Source organism: Ambystoma mexicanum, chromosome 1p (genome assembly GCF_040938575.1).
Source record: "Ambystoma mexicanum isolate Mex_15411 chromosome 1p, UKY_AmexF1_1, whole genome shotgun sequence".
In the NCBI taxonomy this organism is placed as follows: Eukaryota; Metazoa; Chordata; class Amphibia; order Caudata; family Ambystomatidae; genus Ambystoma; species Ambystoma mexicanum.
The window spans coordinates 323,248,424-323,271,124 of record NC_090921.1 but is presented as its reverse complement, the minus strand read 5'-3'; the positions used below and the strand labels follow the sequence as shown (position 1 = coordinate 323,271,124).

General features: G+C 41.6%; 1 protein-coding gene across 1 annotated transcript in view; it reads right to left on the bottom strand.

Moving 5' to 3' along the window:
- Positions 1-1,300: 1,300 nt before the first annotated feature.
- The window catches only part of LOC138569728 (zinc finger protein 551-like), a 51,835-nt gene continuing 30,434 nt past the window's right edge, over positions 1,301-22,701 (bottom strand). The window contains exon 3 of the mRNA XM_069647969.1: positions 1,301-2,276. Coding sequence (XP_069504070.1) covers positions 1,573-2,271 — 699 coding nt within the window. The 5' untranslated portion in view covers positions 2,272-2,276 and the 3' untranslated portion in view covers positions 1,301-1,572. The remainder of the gene's footprint in view (positions 2,277-22,701) is intronic.

The window sequence follows — 22,701 nt, the reverse complement described above, 5'->3', positions numbered from 1 at the left end:
GTTGTTTTTAATGTCATGTGCGAGGTCTTATTCTTAATCCCTCTTTTTTAATTACGTGATTGTATTATATTGTTATGTATATACAAAGCCACTCGGCTATACATATACATAAATATTGGACTACGTCAGTGAATTAGAGATTAGATGGTGGGGTGGTTCATTGAGTCGACTAGGATGACAACAGCTCTCTGTATAGTTGGTTCCTTCTAAGGGTCTGTGAAATTAAACTTTGCAACCAAAAAATCATAGACTTGAAAACCCAGTCCCACCGTATTGCCTGACTCCATGGGCATACTAACACCCTATGCAAGAATCCCGGTCTGTTATTCTAGTTCCCACAACATTACATTTGATTGTTTTTAAAGAACTTTGTCACAAGGGACTGCTTCTTTGAATTTTCTCGCTTACTCCTAAAAGTAAGCAATGCCAATCTATGTAGCTACTTTGAACTCTGCAACAGCATCTACCTGGGCCTCACCCACAGGAGGCCTAGAAAGCAGCATTCGCCTCCATAACACCACAAAGGTGGGGCACATTAAAACTGCCCTCCAAGTTCCACACTGGCTTCTGGTACACAAAATATTCATTTTCAAGTGGCTTTGCATTGTCCACCAAACCAATTATAGGCAAGACTGATTTTTCCTTTATAGAAAATTCATCCTCAACATTCTCGCTCTTTGTATACTTGGTGGGCGCACAATTTCACTTAATCAATGATCCTTAGGGAAGCGATATGCCCGCTCCAATTCCCCCTCTTGGTTTGTGTCCATCAAACCGTACACTATACTCAGTAGCCTCCTCACCCAAATTGTAACTCTGCAGCTGTCTTGCCATCAGTGCCCTTGTGCTTCCCCCATGATGTCGGACCTAAATAAAACCCACACAACAGCCAAGCCATGGCAAAAACTAGACATGGTATCATTTCATCAATAGATAATGTCATGCCAGACTGGGAATCCTACGACTCAATGGAGTTGCTAGTTAGATGCTGCAAACGGTACACAAAACTAACCAAAACTTCTGTACGCATCAGAATAAAGTACCCAAACCAGGGCTGAAGGTCTCATGGTGTGAATACAAGATAAACTAGGCATTTCATATGCAGAATCACCGAACAGTTCTGGGTCAAATAAGCCACCATTACATGCAGTATTATCCACCAAGCAACTGGAGTTGGGTCAAAAGTAGAAATGCCATGCACACATTTATCGTAAAGCTAATATGTTGTACGCTGAAGCAATAGAAGCTGTAGGGTTGAACTGATGTCCAACACAGATCTAAGTAGCAAAACGGCCAATAATCATTTTGAAACGCAAAAAGGTTTTATTGCAATTAGAGTCACGAAGAAAAAACAGAGAGAAACAATTAAGATTACTTTCTTATCGTATTGCTATGAAATACTGTGCATAGTAGGTACTCAAAAATGAGCAAAAAAAATAATTCATTAAAAAAAAAAAGTCTTTAACAGGTGGTGCAAAGGCTGTTTCGCTCGTATAACTTAAGGCCCATCGGTATTTAAGGTGATGGTGGGGTGCGGGGGGGCTTGGGGTCGGTCCTGATCAGCTTCTGTGGTCAGGCGTGGACCCTTCGCTCGTGCTTCAGCGCATTCGATTTGTGATTGAAAGAGGCAGGGCAGTGGCTACAGGTGAACGGCTTCTTGTTCTCGTGGGTTCGCTTGTGTTGTATGAAAGTGGACCGGTGAGTGAAGCTCTTGTCACACACCGCACACTTGTAGGGCTTTTCACCAGTGTGAAGGCGGCGGTGCTCCCGCAGCGAGGACTCCCACTTGAAGCGCCGCGGGCAGGCATCGCAAGAAAACGGGTTCTCTGAAGTGTGGATGCGCAAGTGCTTGACCAGGCAGTCAGCCCGCTTGAAGCGCTTCTTGCAGTGGTCGCATGGGAATGGGAAGACATCCAAGTGCACCTGCTGGTGTTTGCTGAGGTCACCGGCCAGCTTGAAGCCCTTGCCACACTCTGAGCAGGAGTGTGGGCGCTTGTCGCTGTGCACAAGTCTGTGCTTGATCAGGTCACTGCTGCGGACAAAATTCTTCCCGCAAGTCTTGCACATGTAGCGCCTCTCGCCAGTGTGGATGAACTGGTGCTCGCGGAAGGCCCAGTAGTGGCGTATTTCTTTCTCGCACACATTACACAGAAATACGGCCACAGGGCCAGCTAGTGGCCTACGACGCTTGTTCTTCACTGCAGGTTTGCGCCGTGTCCGTAGAGATCTATTGGCACTGCTCGAGTCTGCCATGGCGCGGGCACGACCCATCAATCCTGAAAGAGAACAAGCAAAACAGAACGTGAGCAATCAAACACAGAAGCAGTGTGCATGCATCACCACACCCCGACTAGAGGCGGAAAAGCCCAACTATTCAGGGGAGATCCGAGACAGAGCTCAGCAAGAGGCCTGATCCGACTTTAAGAGTCAAAGGCTAAGCTAATCCGTTGCAAAAAAGTTATAGGATTCTTGCAACACAATGCTTTGCAAATCACCAGCGTGACATAATACGAGACGGTGCAGTTATTGCCACAAAACATACGATGCAACCCAAAACGCACTGGATAGGAACTCTTCTACTGCCTCCAAGAATGTTACTTGAACAACATTAGGGAGCCCCTCTATATTCCCCCCCTCTCTATTGGAAGAGTGAAGTGTTTCATACGTTTAAACTCACAACCCCTTCTAGCTCTAAAACGAAAAGGTAGTTTAATGTATAAGCAGCAGTGCAACTGCATTGCATTAGTGAGCCCCCAAATAAGGTGAAATGGGGCTTTGCAAGCTGCCTGTATCGCATTATTCTTTAGTTTTAACGTTTTATTAGAAGAATTGGGTATACATACCAGATATATTTAGGAAATATGCAAGGAAGAAGCATAACAAAAAAGATACTCAATGCACATATACTATTATATAAAAAAAAAATAAGATCTTTTAAATAAGGTGGGGGGGACAATAAAACAGACACAAAAAGACAGACGGGACACACACAAGGGGTAGAGAAGTTGGGGGAAGTGCAGGAGCAAGCATACAAAAAGTAACACTCATAGGGTATTAATGAGGATCAGCATTCGTAACATGTAAAGAAGATCTAGAATAATGGAGGAAAATCATCATTTTAATAGATTCCAGATGGCTCCACCAGGAAAGGCAGAGAGGAGACCACGAGGATACTAGTTCCTTAACTCTATCTAACAGGATTTCCGAGTTTGGTTTGCAAATATTATTACTGGATTCTGAAATGTGAATACCTAAATATTTTAACCCTTTGGGACACCATTTCATGCCTAAGGAAAGAGTGTGATGAGATGTACATTGAGGGGGAGAACCTCGGACTTGTCTGTATTTAGTTTGTAGCCCAATGCTTTGGAAAACCTTGAAATAATATGCAGTAGATTTTGGGCACTTTGTTCTGGTATATTAAAAAAATAAATATATATATATATATATATATATATGCTGCAGTTTTAACATGTAGATGACCACATTGAATTCCTGAATGTTATCATTATGTCTTATTGTTTCTAAAAATGGTTCTAGCACTAAGATGAAAAGAATCGGAGAGAGAGGGCATCCCCGATGTGTCCCTCTAGATGAGGGGAAGAAAGAAGACATTTGTCTATTCACAAAGATTGCAGTTTTAGGTTTATTATAGAGGACGCTAAACATTTAAAGAAAAGGGGTGCCAAAACCACGCCACTTATGAGCTTGAAACATACAATCCCATTCCACTCTGTCGAATGCTTTTTGTGCATCACGCGCAATAGCAGCGTGGGGATCATTCGAATTATGTATTAAATCCACGATATCTAGGAAAAGTCTAATGTTAGAGGAAGACACCCTGCCTTTCACATATCCAGCCTGGTCTTGCTTGAGTAGATTGGGTAAAACGGGGAGAAGTATGTTGGCTAAGATTGGCGAAGATCTTACAAATCGATATTAATAAGAGAAATAGGACTATAGTTTTGAGGAAGTGCAGGATCTTTATTGGGTTTAGGGAATACAAGGAGCATGGAATCTAGTAAAGAGCCCTGAGCCATATTTTCTGCGAAGAAAGGAGAGTGCAGTTATAGGTTTAGGAACTAACAGATTGGAGAAGTGGGCAAAAAAGTCAATAGGGAAGCCATCCCGCCCGGGGCTTCACCTTTTTTTAAGATTCTTAATAGCTAGATGTATTGCAGAAGGGGTTATTGGAACATTAAGCAATTGAAGGTCTGCTTGGGGGTAAGAGTCATGGGGGATATTATGTAGAAAATCAATAATAAGAGTGTTATTTGGGGGTCCTTAGAGTTATGCAGATTAAAGTCAAATTTAGAGAAAACTTGGATAATCTCTTTATCTGAAAATGTCCTGTTCCCTAAATGATCTTTAATAATTACAATCTTAGTTTTTTCTTTCTTACATTTAAAAAGGTATGATGACAAAGATTTACTCGTTTTATTCTAGAATTGGTAAATCTTAGCCACACATTTTAGCAGGTTGGCACATAGATATTGCGTAATGATTTTATTATATTGGAATCTTAGCTTCAGAATGTCTTAGAGTAGAGGTACAGTTAGTACGGGCAAATTGGGTTTCCAGGGGTTTAAGTTGTCCAAGTATGGAGTGATTCTTGTTTTAGTTTTTTTCTTTTTGTTAGAAACAAAGGATATGATATGACCTCCGAGAACCGCTTATAGCAGTCCCAATATTGGTAATGGAGTTTTGTTATGCTGCTGTGCAATAAAAGATACAAAAGATTCAATCGCTCAACAGATTAGTATTGAATCGCCATCTGTTGGAATTACAATAGTTCAGTGGGGATGCAAGTTGGATGTTGGATGTAGACTGGGGCATGATTCGAGATCGTTATGGATTCTATCTGGGCAGTAAGAAAGCGATTAACCATGGAATTGGGGATGAAAATATAAATCAAGTCACGAGAAAGCATTATGGGGCGTGGAGTAGAAGCTGAATTCAGAGTCAGTAGTGTGAGTAATACGCCATGCGTCACTAAGGCCTAATTCTAAGACAAAATTGGTAAATTGTGTGTGAGAGGTGGTGTTGATGTACCGCACACTAGATTTCCTATCAAGGAAGTGGTCCATAACCTGGTTACAATCGCCGCAGGCAATCAGATTGTGGGGGGTTGCATTGAAGCATGCAATTCCTAAATTGCCACCAAAAGGAAGGGTCTGCAGAAGTTGGGCCATAATTATTAAGGTTAGTATATTCTTTAGATTCCACTAAGATGTTGAGAAGTACCCAGCTTCCTAAATCAAACTCGTTGGGTAACACTTTGCATTTGAAGGCCTTATTAATTAGTGTAATGACAATTGTTTTAACCATTTGCAGCATTTAACACCTGACCCACCCAGTGACGCTTACGTTTGGTTGCTTCCTCATTTGAGAGAGGTTTCCTGAATACATGCAATTGAGGGCTTCATTCTATTAAGATGAGATAACACCTTTTGTCTCTTGATCGGATTACGTAATCCTTGAACGTTCCAAGAGCCTATGTTAAGTGACATAAGTGCAGAGGATGTGAACATATACTATAGAGAGCATAAGTATTTACAAATGCAGCAAATCATATAACACACATTTAGATGGAGCAATAGAGTAGGTCAACGTAAAATATGTAAATATAACCTGCATAACAGATGGCGAAATGAAAGGAGCAAAACATAAGGGAGAGGGTGGAACAACCAGTGAACTTGGAGATGGTAATGAAACAACCAAAAACTATAAGTAGAACTGTGGCCAACAGGAACCAGCCACACCAATCCATGTTAAAGATATGATCCAATGGGGGAGGAGAGACAGGAGAGGAAGGGCTCACCAAATCCCTGCTGCGGTGGAGGCAAGTCCGAATTCAAAATGTAGCCCAAGCGAAGTTACAAAATCATTCAAGTGGGGGGATTTCATGTGACCATATCATTTCTTTTATGTAACTGGATAGAATGTCTTAAATCCACTGGATTTCGGAAGGGTGACTTTAAGAATGGCTGGATGGATAATCCCATATCTAGTGTTTAACTGCCTGAGGGCTGGTCTAAAGGCGAGGAGTTATTTTCTTCTTGATGCAGTTGCTCTTGAGACATCTTGCGAAATAAATATTTTCTTTCCTTCGCATGCCAGTTGTTTGATTTATTTGACTTTCTCCATAATGAGAGTGATGTGGGTATAGCCCAGGAGGGCTAGTATTTGAGTTCTGGGTGGACCAGTAGAACTTCGAGCCAGATTAGTGGGACCCACTCAATGTGCTCTTGGAATATTAAGCTGCACATATGACAGCAAGTTGAGCATTTGGGGTTGAAACGCATACAAGAAAGCAATAGGGTTATCCTTTTCAATTCCTTCCGGAAGGCCACCAATACGTAGATTGTTCCTCCTATTTCTATTTTCGAGATTCTCATCCTGCTGATACAGAAGTAATTGTAGTTTCCAGATTAATAACCCCATTAGTGACTTCTTCTACATCAATAACTCGCCTTTTGGCCTCATTCTACCAGGATTCAAAAATAGACCATTTATTCTCCAGCTGCTGCAGTATAGCATTGGTATCCTCCATAAAAGGCTAGATAGCCCTTACTTCCAAACAATGGTCTGCATGATGGGATCGGACGGGTCTTCTTTAGGTGTAGGAGACTCACTTTTCTGTCTCTTAAGGGTGGTAGGTGATGATAGGGAAGTCTCTTTCGTCTGTCCCTTTTTAGAAGCCATTGTACTCCAATATATATATGGATGCACATGTAAAACTCTGCTGTTTCAAAATTCCTTGGAGCGTGCAATAAATTGTTGAGTATTCAGTGGAAAACCAGTTTTAAAAAAAAAAAAGAAAAAACATTCTTGAGCCAAGCTAAATTATTAATTTATTAATGGGAAGAGTGCTTGGAAGAAAATCACAGAGGTGTAGGAAGCAAAAAGCTTTATGAGGTAACAAGAGAAAAAAGTGGGGGGGGGGGGTTTCCTTTAAAAAAAACACAGTCAAAGCAGGCCAATCCTTCCAAAGGGGAAGATTTAGACAAGAACGTTCCAGCAAAAATTTAATATGTGGTTAAAATTAGGGAAAAACGATGTTAAACAGTAATTTGTTGAAGAGAGACACATGTTACAAGGCAAACCTGTCACCAGTGTGAGGAGAGTATCCTTCGTGACGGGCAGTTGACAGGAAACGCCAGCAGCACTCCCGACAGGATGACGCAGGCTGCAGGCCCGGCCCACTGAAGGCTGCAAAGAAGGAAATGTGGCAGAAACGACGATGCAATAAGGAGCAACGCGGCCCTAGGACATTCAGCAGCAGGCATGAGCCAAAGAGGAACGTAAAATACACGGTGAGAAAGGGGGGATAAAAGTAATGTTTGTCCACGGACCTAAGCTAGGCCGCCATCTCCATCGGTGCCAAGCCACATGCTCCTCCCCCATTGAGGACAATCGCATTTAAATGTGTCTATTAAAGTTAACAGTGACATTGCAATTTCTTTTTAAATTTACAGGCTACATTCACAAACAATTGGGCATCTAAGAAAAGCACATCATTTGCCCAAGATATCAATGTTCTTCAAAATGGAACAGGTCTCCGTAAAAAAATAAAAAATAAAACTAAAAATAAAACTAAAAACAACTCAAAAAGAAAAAAGCTCCAGAATTAAGGATGACGTGGAACCAGAGCAAACGCTCATCAAACTCAATATATGCGTGTTAGGCCCCCTTGTCTGAAACAAATGCATCATCTGAATCTTTGCTGAAATTAGATCGAAATGTATGTTAGTTGTCTGCAGCTCATGCTACCACTGCTGTCTAAGGGCAAGAAATTACCGTCCTATACAGTGCACATACTCCTGCACCAGTTTCGAAGAAAGCAAAATCCGGGGGCATTTTTGTGCAGCCATAGAGATTATTCTTTGTGAATCCCACAATTTTCTTATGCTAGCAATGGCGATATGGAAGCACATCCTTCCTTCTCATGTAAACAAAAAGAAAATTTGTGAACCCGACAAGAACAGTTAACAGAGAATACACACAGCTTCAATCTAATGTGTGGCGGTGCCATGATGGAGGGCATTAGCAGGCTCTCTGATGTGTGGATACTTATAAGCAGTTTAGATTTTTTGAAGCACACCATTTCAAACTGAAATAGGTTGCATGGTCAAAAAAGAAATACACATTGTTGGAATTTCTTGTGGAAGGAAGCAATACATCAAAATACTGCACTATGCCTTCTGTTCATTTTAGCAGCTTAGTAAACCAAATGCATGCAGTATTATGTGAGCAATATACATTTGCATGTTCTAAACTGTAAAAAAAAAAAAAAAAAAAATTAAAACACTGTATTCCAAGAGGTAGTGAACTGGATGATCTCCAAACAGCCCTTTAAGATGAGTAGCAGTACCCTCGAGATAAATGGGGATGCAGGTTCATACTCATGCATCAAATAATTAAGACAACTCAATAGTTTGGCAAAGTGAGTCAGTTTTAAGTTCATAAAACGGGGAGTACAACAAACATCAACAATCTCTCAATCTTCTCGCTCTCCTTACTTTTAGAAAAAACACAATATTTATAACAAAAACTCATCACTGACGACGTACAACCTGCGCACATACGAACGTCATTAAACGTGCCAAACTTAAAAACCTAACATGCAACGTGATTGGTTATAGGAAGGTAACTTGATATAGGTACTATATCAATATATGGTAACGGGGAGAGGGGATTGGATAATTGTTATCAGGTGGGGCAACTAAGCACTCCCTTCAAAATGGCTACTACGAAAGTCACTAAAAGTATGAATCCCATTGGTTCTACTCACTATATGCCCCTAGATTACATCGGCCATTATGATTAGGTTGGCATCAGCCCCACTCAAACTTTTCCCTCTATGTCTAGCAGCACACAGAAAGAAAATCCTGTTGCAGTTGTCTGTACCCCAGCTTCCCACCAATTATGCTACAATCAATCATCATCTTAATAGTCATGTGTCAATTACTGCTTTGTAGTTTGGCCTTAAATCTGCTCTGTGTTCTGGAGTATGGGCATGACGGGGATCCATGCGTAGGTGTGAAAGTTTCACTCTTCCAGCCTGCCTTTGTCACGTGACTGGACACCGTGAAATCTGCTTTCTCTGTGTCTTTTCATATATTTGATTTCATTCTACTAGTTCTCTGACGTCTGTGGCTTATCTTGACCTTTCTGAACAGGATCCTCTCTTCTCTTCTCCCCTTAATTGCATCCAAAGTTGACGCTTATTCCAGCCAAATAAGACCTTGGTTTCTTGGCATGGTCATCCTTCGCGAAGTTTTGCTCTGTCTTGATTCTCGATTTTCATGCTGCGACACTCCATTTGAGGCCTTCTGTAACATTTGTTCAGTTCAGCTCATATGCGTAGTGGACATGCATTCATACATAAAGTGCTTCTTGAGGTATATACTTGTAAACGTTGGCACTTGCCGCAATCTACTGACTATTTAATCAATAAGCAAGCTTCACAATTTCTTTGCCTCTCGCAGTTACTTGCATCTGTACACATTTAAACTAACTAAAGATCTTCATCCTGTATGTGGCATAAGTTTCTTTATCTTGCCATCGACTTCTTTCACCTTGGGCTCAATATGTCAATTATACACGATATGTTGGCATTTCGTCTCTTGTCAGTATTCTCAGGTTATTCTATCTTCTAGTTTTGCAAAGGTAGCGGGCGCCCCTCTCTCGAAAGAACAGACTTGATAACCTGTTCAGTGGTTATTAACCACTTGAGAGTTCGCAGCCACTGCTTTTACTCACTGTGCCTTTCACAGATGGGAAATATCCATTTGCATATCAGTCTTTGTCCTGCCCAGGGGCCGTCCAGCACCGAAATGCAATGGCAATTCCAACCTGAAAGGCACAGTGAGTAAAAGCAGTGGCTGCGAACTCTCAAGTGGTTAATAACCACTGAACAGGTTATCAGGCCTTGTTCTGTCGAGAGAGGGGCGCCCGCTACCTTTGCAAACTAAATTTCAAGGAACCTGGGATTGGTAACCCTAGGTCTCCTGGGGGCAACCAGACGTGGTCTCCCTCTCACTGTGCTTAGAGAGGCATCAGCTTCACCTCACTGATGATCCCCAACAAGGGTGAAACACGTGTATGGGGTTGCTGGTGGTACTCTCGTTCAGGTTGGAATTGCCATTGCATTTCGGTGCTGGACTGCCCCTGGGCAGGACAAAGACTGATATGCAAATGGATATTTCCCATCTGTGAAAGGCACAGTGAGTAAAAGCAGTGGCTGCGAACTCTCAAGTGGTTAATAACCACTGAACAGGTTATCAGGCCTTGTTCTGTCGAGAGAGGGGCGCCCGCTACCTTTGCAAACTATATTATATCTTCTATATGTTCGTTAGTCCGATTTCATATGACGTCACCATTCATCTTCCTTCATTATCTTCTTTGCTTCTTCTGGTATTTTATTCAGACAACCGTCATATTGCTTAGAATGTAGGTATGGCTTTTTCAATGGATACCTTACTGTCCAGATCTTCTTAGAAGTCGGTATATTAATAAGTGGGACTAGACGAAATTGCCGGGAGAACAGGATTTTTCAGCAGAGTGTGACCTTTTGGAGAAAAGATTCAAACAAAGATTATTCACAACCATGAATAAATGCTGCAAAAGGGAAAGCTACCAAAATGATCCTGGCACAAACACTTGAACCCAAGAACTTTACAAGAAAGGATGGAGACGCAAAAGGTGAACTTCATTACTACGTACTGTACGGATAATGCTAACCTGAGAAAGATCCTTAGAAAAAATTGGCACCTCCTCGAACTGGACCCTCATCTTAATAAATATATTGACAAGCAACCAAGGGTCATCTGTAGGAAAGCCAAAACATTGAAAATGTACCTCAACCCTTCACTGGTTCCAGAAAATCCTCAAGAAAAAGCAAGGACTTGGCTAGACCCACTAACTGTGGGTTGCGTTGCAGAAAATGTGGGACACGTACACTTTGCCAATATCCATACACAAGTACAAAGATCTTTCAGGAGGACAGAGGTACAACAATTAAGAGTAAGGAAGACATCAACTATAGATCAAAATATAAAATATGTCATGTATGCAATCATCTGTATTTGCAGGCGTATGTATATCGGGAGCACAACACGGGAGATCAGAATCAGAGAACATCTCTCAACAATAGGAAGCCAAGATGGAACATTACAATTAGCAGTACATTGGCAAGAGGCGCACCAGATGGATAATAAACCAAATCTGCAGTACACAGGCCTACAGCAAGTAAGATTGGGAAGAAGAGGTGGCAACTTGGAATGTCTAGTGCGACAAGCCGAAGCAAGACAGCAGGTTTCGAAGCACTGAATGTGATTTGAACAAGGGCAATGAAATGGTCAATTTTCTATAGACAAAAGAACATTGAATGTAAAAAAATGAGCAATGTGTAATGGAAAGAATCAAATGCTATTTTGGGATTACATGAATGAACAGTAACTACTGTTAATAATTGGTCAAATATTTATATATTGCATGACTGCGCAGAAATCGTTTATGGACTCTCAATGCAACAATTATATATGAGATGGCAATATGTTTGTGCATGTTTCACTATTTGATTTAGCAACAGAAATCATGTGTGCGGTGAAGACATCATTGTATAAAGTAGATCAGGTAGACTTCTTTCTGTAAAAACGATCTGTGTAGAAATAAGTACCTTTGTTCCAATTAATTAATATTAGTTTAGTTTCTTTATTTGTACCACGCGCCGATCCCAAGGGTACCTGGGCGCCAGAGACTTAGAGCGAGTTTCAATAGGTTACAAAACATTTTCAGATTTGTACAGGACAGTAGATATAAGTGCAAGTGACCAGGTTACAAAGTGGTGATAGTGATGAGACAGTATGAGGAGCAATGCATGCACAGGCAGGTACATATTCGATATTCCCAACCATATGGGTGTTAATGGTAAGTAAGGCAGTACCAGTGCGCAGATACAATATGCACTATAACCTAATTCAATAAGGAGTATAAAAATAACGATTTTTTTGAATAAATAACCAGGCTTTGGGAAGTACGAGTGGGTCAGGCAAGATGTCACGAGTATCGTAATATTTGAATTAATGCAACAGTATAGAATGCATGTAGGGACGGAGGGAAAATTTCGAATTCAAGTGTGCGTTAAAAAAGGGAAAAAAAAGACGACAGTTCACTCTAATTATATAATATGAGAAGTGTGTTACATGTGGGCTACATATTTACCATATAGTATATGCCACACATATCTTAGGTATGTCAATACAAACTTTAAATAAATGCTGAAACAAAGTTTATGCCTACTAAGTAAAGTTGAAACACTAACATTGAGTGAACTAAATCGAAAAAAACCGTAGGTAATACATGAAGTGCACTATTCTAAGATGGCAGTTCTTTAATCCGCACTTTGGAACTAAGGTAATAGAAAAAGGACGCGGTACGTTACTATGGGAACACAAACATATACACAAGGATTCTGCCTTGCACTCGCATTCAGGAACGCAACGAGGCCGACACGTGTGATTTCGCAAGACTTCTAGTTTGAGGTAAGCAAAATTCTGAGTCCCTTACGAAGGATGGCACGCTTCGTAAACTAATAACGTTTCCATGCATAGATATAGAATTAGATGATATGCAACGTGCACGGAATTACTGACGTAGAAACATAACTTTGTTTAAAGGCAGCACTTCCTAAACACGGCACGGCAGATAGAATACAACTATTCTGTACTTATTACACACCTAAAGCTTGTCTGTACACCGAGCCACTGGCAACGATATCAAAATCAATAATTAAACAAATGTGAACACAGCACGCAATGCCAATGCAAGATCAGTTTCATGAACATTCAGAATAGATACATTGTAAATATTTAACCAATGACAGGAGGGATCTATCCCAATGACTTGTGCAGTCCCCTACTGAAACAATTTCTTGGACAAGACCAAATCATGAGTTGACTACACCACAATCTGGCAAGATGGTTTGAACAATACAATATGGGGTGCATTATGGCAATGAAAAATGTGAAAAAGGTTTCAGTTTCCTATTTTTAGCACACATAGAATGACGAATTTAATGATCGTATGTAATATGAAGTCCAATGTTCAACACAGGACTAAAAGGAACAAATGCATAGGGAACAATGAATGACTCAATGATTTCTCTTAGCGTTTTCACACAGAATATATACATATTCTGTTTAGAATGCTTCTTTTCTTTTGTTATATGTTCTCACGCATTTTTTATTTTGCATATAATTTGTCTTTTCTCTCTTTTTCAACCCAGCCGATCAAACCCCTCCCCCCTTCCTTTTTCCATTGTCAAAAATAATGTTTTGATATACAATGCGTTAATATACACTAATGAAGTCAAATGCGGTGAAATGGATGAATTGTAGAGATATGGGGATGAAGTAATATATGCCCTCTATGTTTTGAAAAAGGCTTAGCTCAAAGCCGAAACACGTGTCAAGGGCAATCAAATGATTATATACAATTCACAAATACAAGTGTGGAACAAGTATCCGTTTTGAACCACGTAGGTGGGGATTCTTTGGCTCATCCGACTGCACCACACATCTTTTGCGACATGCAGATGTACACTTTGAAATCCCCCACTCTGCTATCTCAAGGATAGAGTTTTCACAGGGCTATTAATATTTCTCCCAGACATATACTGAACAGTGAACACACAAATCCATTCCCCATTTCCAGCTTTGTTCAACTGTAGGAAAATGTTTTAAAGGGAACAAAATAAGTAAGTAGGTAGTACATATTTTGCGTGCTGCAACCCTCATTGGGGGGGGACCTGCACATGCTTGGCCCAGACGGTCTGCAAGTGACTTACAGACTATGAAGGCAGTAAGAAAAAAGGAGGAACTTAGGCTACCCTACATCCATCACACTGGCCGGTTATGGATCCAGCACACGTTTTTCACAGATCTCTGTTGGTTAGTCTGACTAGACAGATGTGAAGTCAACCGGACCACATTCCAAGTCACCCTTTCTTACTAACCCACACTACAAAACAGTGAATGTAAAGAACCAATGTATGTGGTTGATTATCAAGCCTGTTAGACTGAACTGACCACAGTTTTTCAGGCAAACAAAAGGTCTTTGTCAATAGCTGTGTGAGCTATATTTTAAACCACAATGTTCAAATAAATGTAAATTGTATCGCATACATTCTGGTTGTTCTCATATGTACAGACTAACCAACAGAGATCTGTGAAAAACGTTTGCTGGATCCATAACCGGCCGGTGTGATACACGTGGGGTAGCCTAAGTTCCTCCTTTTTTCTTACTGTTAACCCCCCTCATGATTTAGGCTCCCTTATCAAAAAAGAGGGACACTCTACCCCTTGATTTCATAAAAGACTATGACGGCATCAAAGCCCCAGGCGAGGCACATTGAAACATTTCGGGTTAAGAGTAGTGGGCAAGATCATATTTAGTTTAACTAAAATAAAAAAGGTATAGACCTTCCAACTAAAAGGTCGCAAAAAACCCAACCTAGCCTGGCCAGAAAGTGCACAGAGATGCATTATGCATGGGCATAGTAAGCAGCATGAAAGGGCTGGAGAGAGCGGGCCAGGCACTTGATGTTTGGCTCGGCTCTGGTTTGGCTATCCTGCATCACAGGATAGAGCCAAACATTTAAAAACAACGTTAATTTGCTTTCCCACCACTAATCACCATTGAGCACTGACTCACTTTTTGTGTTACACTGGAGAATCAAAAAGTGGGAACCACCATCAACTGACATGTTGTGCAGCCCCAACCCTTAAGTACGCTTTAGGCACTAAGAACAGCGAGAACCGCCCAGAATGTTAGAAGGATATTGGATGGGGCAGGCAACGATTGCCCCACAATGGGCAGACCATGGTTCATTTCATAGCATGCGATTAGCAGGTAACCAACAGAACATCACATGTAGAGGGAGAAGGAAAGGGCAGTCTATAGAACCTGCGTGGTGCAGTGGCGGAAATAATAAATAACTAGTTACAATGGGGTGGGTGGGCCAATGGGGCAATGGGTCAAGCAGGAGGGCCTGCCTTTTGTTGCCAAACTTCATTGGCTGAAAAAGATTTGTGGGAAGGGTGCAGGCATGTTTTTTTTTTTAAAGTAGGTTTAGTCTTCTTGGATCAAGTATTGCCAAAATAACCTCAATGAAAATGAATGTAAATAATGCGGACCTAATGCCTGAAGTTGAACATTAAGAGCTAAGCTAGCAGAAACAGTGGTCCTTTGGTGCAAGGAATAGGAAAGTAAACTAGCAGACGCTGCTGTGGTAATTACTTCTGTTTTGTTGAACAGGTGTAAACACATTGGGTGAAAACAAAGAAATCGATATACGGTACCTTTTGCTTTTCATATATTTCTATCCTATTAACTTGATGCATTGAGCAGGGTAAGCAGAAATATTGTGCCAGCAATACCCCTCCACAATTTGAGGTCAAACACACCAAGCTATATTCCATACATGCCAACATTTTCTATTTGATTCGAAAGACAATAGTCCAATCCGGTTTTAACTTTGCAGTCTGGGACTTGTAGCACTGTATTTCACCATTACAAATACATGACTACAAGTCCCAGAATTAAAAAGTTAAAACCAGGACTGGAATAGTGTTGGCATGTACTATTTACACCGTGCATTGTTTATTAATTAAATGGACACTTGTCTCCATGTAACTTTATTTATCGGACCTAGCCTTTCTTTTATGTAGGACCAGAGCCGTTTCTTGAGGCAGGCGAAGCAGGCAAGTGACTGGGCAGCAGAGCTTACGGGAGCAGCAGCAGAAGCCCAAAGGGCCAGTCCATGTGCCTCACCTTACTAAAGTAAATTTCTTGTTATACAGCATTTTATTAAAAAGCGGAAGTTGGTGTCCTATTTAGCCAAATATATTTCACAGGCTAAAGCTCTTTAGGTCACCCGAGTTAGGGTATTGGATTTTATTCAACAGCAGTATTAACCCATAGTGGGGAGAACTTGTACTTCTGCCTATAATACATAGGTTTGTTTTTTCCAAAATATCTTAAGAAAATTCTATTGATGTCATGTTAGGGCGTACGCTTGTCATTCACCAGCGGTTTTAACCCATCTTGGGAAGAAATAGTCCTGCTTCATGATGCCTACATCGCATGTTTTTTTTCAATATAGCTTAAGAAAACGCAAAGTGTCTCATTTGGTGCATTTCTATTTAAAAACTACACTCTTATTGCAGTATTCTTTGCATGGGCAGCAAAAAACATTTTCAATCAAATGGCAATGAAACCTTCTACCAATGCATCCCTATGGAGAAATAGTTTGAATAGGTTACCGACTTTTGAGTACAGGAAAACCATTTCCGGCCAGAGAGGTCTGCATTTAAATTTTCTTTTTAAAAAAGTCAACTCATAGGGACTCCAGTGGTATAACTTATGTGAGCCCCCGAACCACAATATAAAATATTAACCGCACACAGGTTTGCTTAGTGAAAACATCTTTGCGAGTAAAATTGCCAAGCACGTTATATGAGAAGTCATTTATAACACGCATGTAAAGAAGTGTTTCTAGGCGTGACAAGACAAGGAAGGGGAGACAAAGGGAGGACACAAAATTTTTTCTGACCCGTGATACCCAGGTTGTAATGGAGACAATTGATCAGGATGGTGTGGTTTACTGTAGCGAAGGCAGAGAATAGATTAAGTAGAATGAGGACAGAAGAAAGGTTAGAGTCGAGATTAGAGAGCAAGCCTTCACGGGTGCTCAGGAGAGCAGTTCCGTGCTTCTGTCTGCTCTAATGCCATTATAAATATATTGCAGACCAATTTACTACTCAATTTCATACAAAACCTACAGTGTTACAACTAGTGCAATAACATATCAGAGGAAAGAAAACATAACTCAACATGAATATTTTATTAGAAAGTGCTTTGTGACCCTACATAGTACAGTACAAACAGCATAACTACTTCTACTTGGACACTCTCTAAATATAGAAAACTCCAATAACAAACACATGTCAGCATCATATAATGCCCGGATCTCCATATACACATAAAGGGACCTATAGGTTTCGGTCCTCCTGGTTTACTCATGGGCCTTCATCAGGGGTGACGGAGGATAAAATGCTATTTTGTATTTGAATATGCTTCAGATGTTCAACATCAACAATACACATAAAATAAGCTTCAGGAATGACATGCCTATAAACATCAGATAATTCATTATCGCAGATAAATAGTATTGCGCCTTCATATCCTACATACATTGCACGACAGCTCATCTAAATCATAACATTATCAGTAATTAATCGCACACTGCCCACCTTTCCATTGTGCATGATTGATGCTCACCTTCAAAAACATTATGCCCAATTCTTTTATACTTTGCCCATCTGTTATGCATTACAAGTAGCTCAATTTAGAGTTTGATTGAGGCATTTGAACCACCACTGAATTCCTCTAATGTAAACTGCCTCAGATGTTAACAACCGTGAGCCATACAAACTCTTTTGTTCTGCTGTCTGATATCCACGCTCCATCAGAATAATGCTGTGTAGTCCACATGCAAGAGTGTTAAATCTACCATTAATCATGTTACCAATGGTGCACTGAAAATGTGTCCTTTCATTTTACATTAGCATTTCATCAGTCTACTGCAGATATCCAAATAGCAGCTGGTCTAATAATCATTTTATTTTTAATTACTTCTTCAAAGACATAGCTAAAAGATGTGATTTTATTTGATTTGTGAATTTATATAGCGCATACCCATGAGGGGACCAGGCACAAATGCATCTAGGCGCAGAGATGTTCTTACATAATTCATTACAGTGTAACAGGCGTTCAAGCTGACAGTAAAGATCTACACTAGGCAAACAAGTAGGTTTTCAATTTATTTCTAAAAATTGTTAGGGATTCAAGGAGTCAAAGATTCAGCAGGAGATCATTCCACATTCGTGGACCAAGGATGGAAAACCGGTGCTCACCCCATGTGTCATTCTGGCCCTTGGGATTTGCAAATGACGTTGATCTAAAGAGCGCAGTTGTCTCCGAGGGCAGTATAGCTGGATTCTAGCACTCAGATAAATTGGTGCCATCCCATGGATGGACTCAAACATCAGACAAAGTATTTTGAAAAGAATACTCTGAGACACTGGGAGCCAGTGTATCTTGTCTTCCCTTCTGCTCAGTGAGAAAAATCAGCCTTTATCTGAAATGTTTGCATCCCTCATAAGGAGATTTCTGCAGTAGTCCAGCCTGGCATGTGTTAATATTCCAAACACGGTTAGGCAGTCCTTCACTGCAATTAGCGGCATCACGGGTTTTAGAAGCCTCCGTTGAAAATAAACCAATATTACCATCTGTTCGACCTGCAGATTGCCGTCTATACTGGACTGACAGATATAGCCAAGGTTTTTTTCTTATTGAGTCTACATACTTAGTAGGGGCACCGAAAAGAGAGGGGCACGGAATAATATGGACCAGGTACCCCCGTCCTTGCACCCAATACAATTACCTCCGTTTTTGATGGGTTCAACTGCAGTTTGTTTTCCAGCATCCAGTCCTGGACTTTAATTGCACAGGATAACACAGTATTTACTGCCCCCACTGGTTGATTCAGTCTCACATAAATAGGGGTGAAAGTCAAGACCCCCTGAGGAACCCCGCACTCGACCGGCACTGTCTCAGAAAGGCCATCACCGATCTTCACCTGTTGGGTGCGATCAGATAGGAAAGACAAACTATTGCATGGTCTCTTCTGGAACATGTGCCATTGATGACAGTCTTGAGAGGAGGATGTCAAAGTCCACTGTGTCAAAGGCTGCCGGCAGGTGAAGAATGACAAACATGCTGAAAGTACCTTTGTCGGCGGCCCCCAGCAGGTCATCCCAGACCATCACCAGGGCAGTCTCAGTTCCATGCGCCGGTCTGAAGCATGACTGGAAACAGTCGAGGATATTCTATTTGTGTCTATGTGTGTCTGGAGTTGCCTTGTCACCACCTTTTCTAAAATGCTGGTAGGCCATAGCAAGTCCCTTATGGTCGAATGTCGGCTTTTTTTAACAATGTTGTGAGAAAGGATTATTTTTTTACTCCAGTGGAACAGAGCCTTGTGAGAATGAGGCATTTATAAAAGATGCCAGAGGTTTACTAAGAGCCAGGGCGTGCCGTTTTACCAAAAACGGTGGAATTGGATCATAGTTAAGATTCGTAGGTTTCAGCTCTTCCAGGTATTTAAAAATGTCATCAGTCCCGACAGCAGAAAAGGAGAAACTGGGTGGTAATATAGAAAGGGGGATACTTGTGTCGGCTTTAGTAAAGACTGGACAAGAAGGCATAAGAGTTAACTTTCTCTTAAAAGCAAAGTTGAATGCATTAGCCAAAGTGACGGATGCCGGGAGTTGAGAATTCACATTCTCAGGAATAGAGACATTTATTGTAACAAGGAACAGAGCCTTCGGTCGATTCTCTGCTTGTTCAATTTTGTTTTGCAATACCAAAGATTAAGTAAGCGGACATAATTTCTTTTTTATATGTAGCCAACGCTGTTTTAACTGCAAAAAGGGAGATTTCCTCATTTGCTTTGAGACATATTTTTTCCTTTTTTCATTATTGTTGTTTAAGAGTTTTAAGGTTCTCATTGTACCATTGATTATTACTCTTCCTATTTTCTTGATGACTTTTAAAAAGGGGCAATGTAAACCCAGTATCAAATTAGAATAATTCTCTGAGCAGTCCATATTGGCTTGTATAAGCAGGAGGCTCTGCACAAGATCATTGTTGGGTATACAGACCAGATCCCATTTGACAGTGCAGTTGCACATTGGGCATAGTATTTTGTAACTCGGACTGACCGGAGTACCGTAAAAGGAAGCTCACCAAAAAAATGGTCTGACCAACTGACAGGGGTTATGGTACAGTCAGACAGAGTTGAGCCTCGATGGATCACTGGGTCCAGACAGTGCCCACCTATATGAGTGGCTAGATTAGACAGCAATTGAAGACCATGTGTCTATAGAATATCAGACAGATATCTACAGTCTCAGTCTTCCATGATGTTGCATCAAAGGTTAAGGGCGCCCAAAATAATAAATAGTCATGTTGGAGGGCCTGTGAGCTTAGGTAAATGTCTAGGGCATCCAGGAACAGGGTAGCTGAACCAGGGTGTCTAGAACACAGGAGAAAGTGATGGGCCTCTTTGAACACCAAAAGAAATGCGTCAGGTATACAATCATCCTCCGATTGCTTTCATAAATGTCAGAAACTGAAGAACACCATCATATGGTACTCACTTCATCAAGTGTAACCTGTAACATCTAGACTCCAGCCATGAACCCAACATATCCAAATGGAACTAGAGACAGCGTGAGTTGGAAGAAAATCTATAGTGGAAATCTGAAAGCTCATATCCCTTATGAACCAATTCAAAGAATCACTGATGGGGTTACTTGTGTTTTGCCAAATGATCAAGATAATGGGATGGCATATGTCCTGGTATGGTTCTCAGTCTCCCCGCTCCTCTTCTGCCACCTTGTTAAGATTAAATTGAACCCAAAAGTACTCCACTAAAGCAAACTGATGCGGAAAAGCTGCACTTCAAGTGCAGTGTATATGATTCACTTATAAGGAGACATATAGTGTACCAATAAAGCAAGCAGATACTGTGAATTACACGAGAAGACACCAAACACAAGAGATGAAGGCTGCCTCAATTTAAAGAGAAAGGGTGCCGTAATAATACATTGCTCCATTCATTAATGCTTCTCACCAGTTACCATGAAAAGGGTGCACCTGCAGGGTGCATGTACTTACTTTCTCCCGTGAAAGACAGCACCCGACAAATGGCACAGTTTGCCACACAAGAGGAACATTTTGAACTGAATACTAAACCCATAGCCAGATGTTGTCATGATGCCTACCCCCGGATCAAGTCCATCAGTCCAGAGGGCCGACATCCAGCCCCTTATTGGAACCCACAAAGCCCTGGTTAGGGGCTCTATGGTATCAGTCCTGGCGCCACAGGCGCCAGGCTCATATATGGGATCAGTCCTGGCACCGTAGGTGCCAAGCTCATACAATCAAACTTACCTCATGCAGACCATGCCGCAAGGAACTCAAGCATTGGCCTTGGTGAGGCCAGGGAAGGACTACTTTTCTTCAGGGACTATTTTTTACTTGGGTGTGGTGCTTGGAACTATTTACCTGGGACTACTTTGGAAGCTATTTAAACCACGCCCGAAGAGCAGAACACGCTTCGCATTATTCTGCATTCAGCAGCGTAACGCTCACCGTGCCTAGAGGCAGCATCCTGTTACCTGCCACGCCCGCTCCAAATCCGGACCGCATCCTGGGAAGAAAGGAAGAAGAAGTTAGAGCAAGAACCTACCTTCTAATCTTCATCGGCTCCTGAATCCACCGCATTCCTGCACAAGGAAATAAAAGACTTTGAAAAAATAAACGCATCGCACCGCTAGCAGCTGCGCTGCGCCATATTTACCAGTCTTCACAGCATCTACACGATCCGGCGCAGCTTACATCTCTTTGTAGTGGCATTCTCGGCACCTAGAGGAAGACAAGAAAAAACAAGGTGAGCCGAGAGCAAACAGACAATCTTGGTTACCGCCAGGCACTTACTTGATTTGCCGCCCGAGGTATAATTCTTCGGCATCCAGCATCTTCTTACGCCGCACCTGTAAAATGACAAAAGCACTTGGTTAGAGACATTTAGCATCATTATTTTCTACCGGACAGTGCTGGGTAATACAGACTCTTACCTTAGCGCGACCTGCTGCCAATCGGGAGAATTGCTTTTGGACCAAGCTGCAAGATAAATAAAGAAAAAGGGAAATGAGTGAATAGCAGACATTGGAACTCTAAAGACTATAAAATTACGGCTCCACGCCACATTCCCCAGAGCCCTATTTCGTCTGGAACTCACCCTATTCCTTAGATCCAGTGGAATAACTCGCATTCTACGCGCCCCTGCAATCAGCGCAGGATGGAGAGCTCATCATTTCAAGCACTAAGGTGAGGACATAAAGGGAATATCGAAGGTGTTTGGGTGCAGGTATCTTCGCAATCCATGGGTGGCTAACTCCCTTCTATTGTTTTCAGGAAACTACTCTTACGGGTCAAGCAGACAAAATTAGGAGGGCCAGTCCAGTCAGCCATCTCCGCCCTACAAGTCATTGTGGTGGAGACCACTGCTGTTCAGTTCCGTTCAACGCCCCTGCGGGAACCAGGTGAGCGTAACAGATGTGCTGAAAACCGTCATAACTACCAGTTAGGGTATTTAGAAACTCAACCCCCCCCCCCGTCTCACCCTTTTACAACACAAACACTTTCTCACAGGCAGCCCACTATGGGAGAAAACAGACTAACACCAGAGCCATATACCCAACATGTCCCAATGCATTGGTCAGGCAGTTACTGACAATTACTCACACCGACTTCCATTAAACTTCCCCACACGGATAAAAGGCAGAGCATGTGAGCACACTAAAGCACATGAGGAAACAGCATTTCCGAGATGGCAGTTTCGCGAGAGAGCAAATACAGCAAGACAGAAGGGGCGTCGTTAGGATGGAGGTTCCCTTGACCTTTTTGACAAGGAACCGTCACTTTCATGAAACCTCAAGAATAGAAAACAGGAAATCAAGCTGATGAGTCCTGCATTGTGTGCCAGAGGTACCCGGGCCCTCCAGT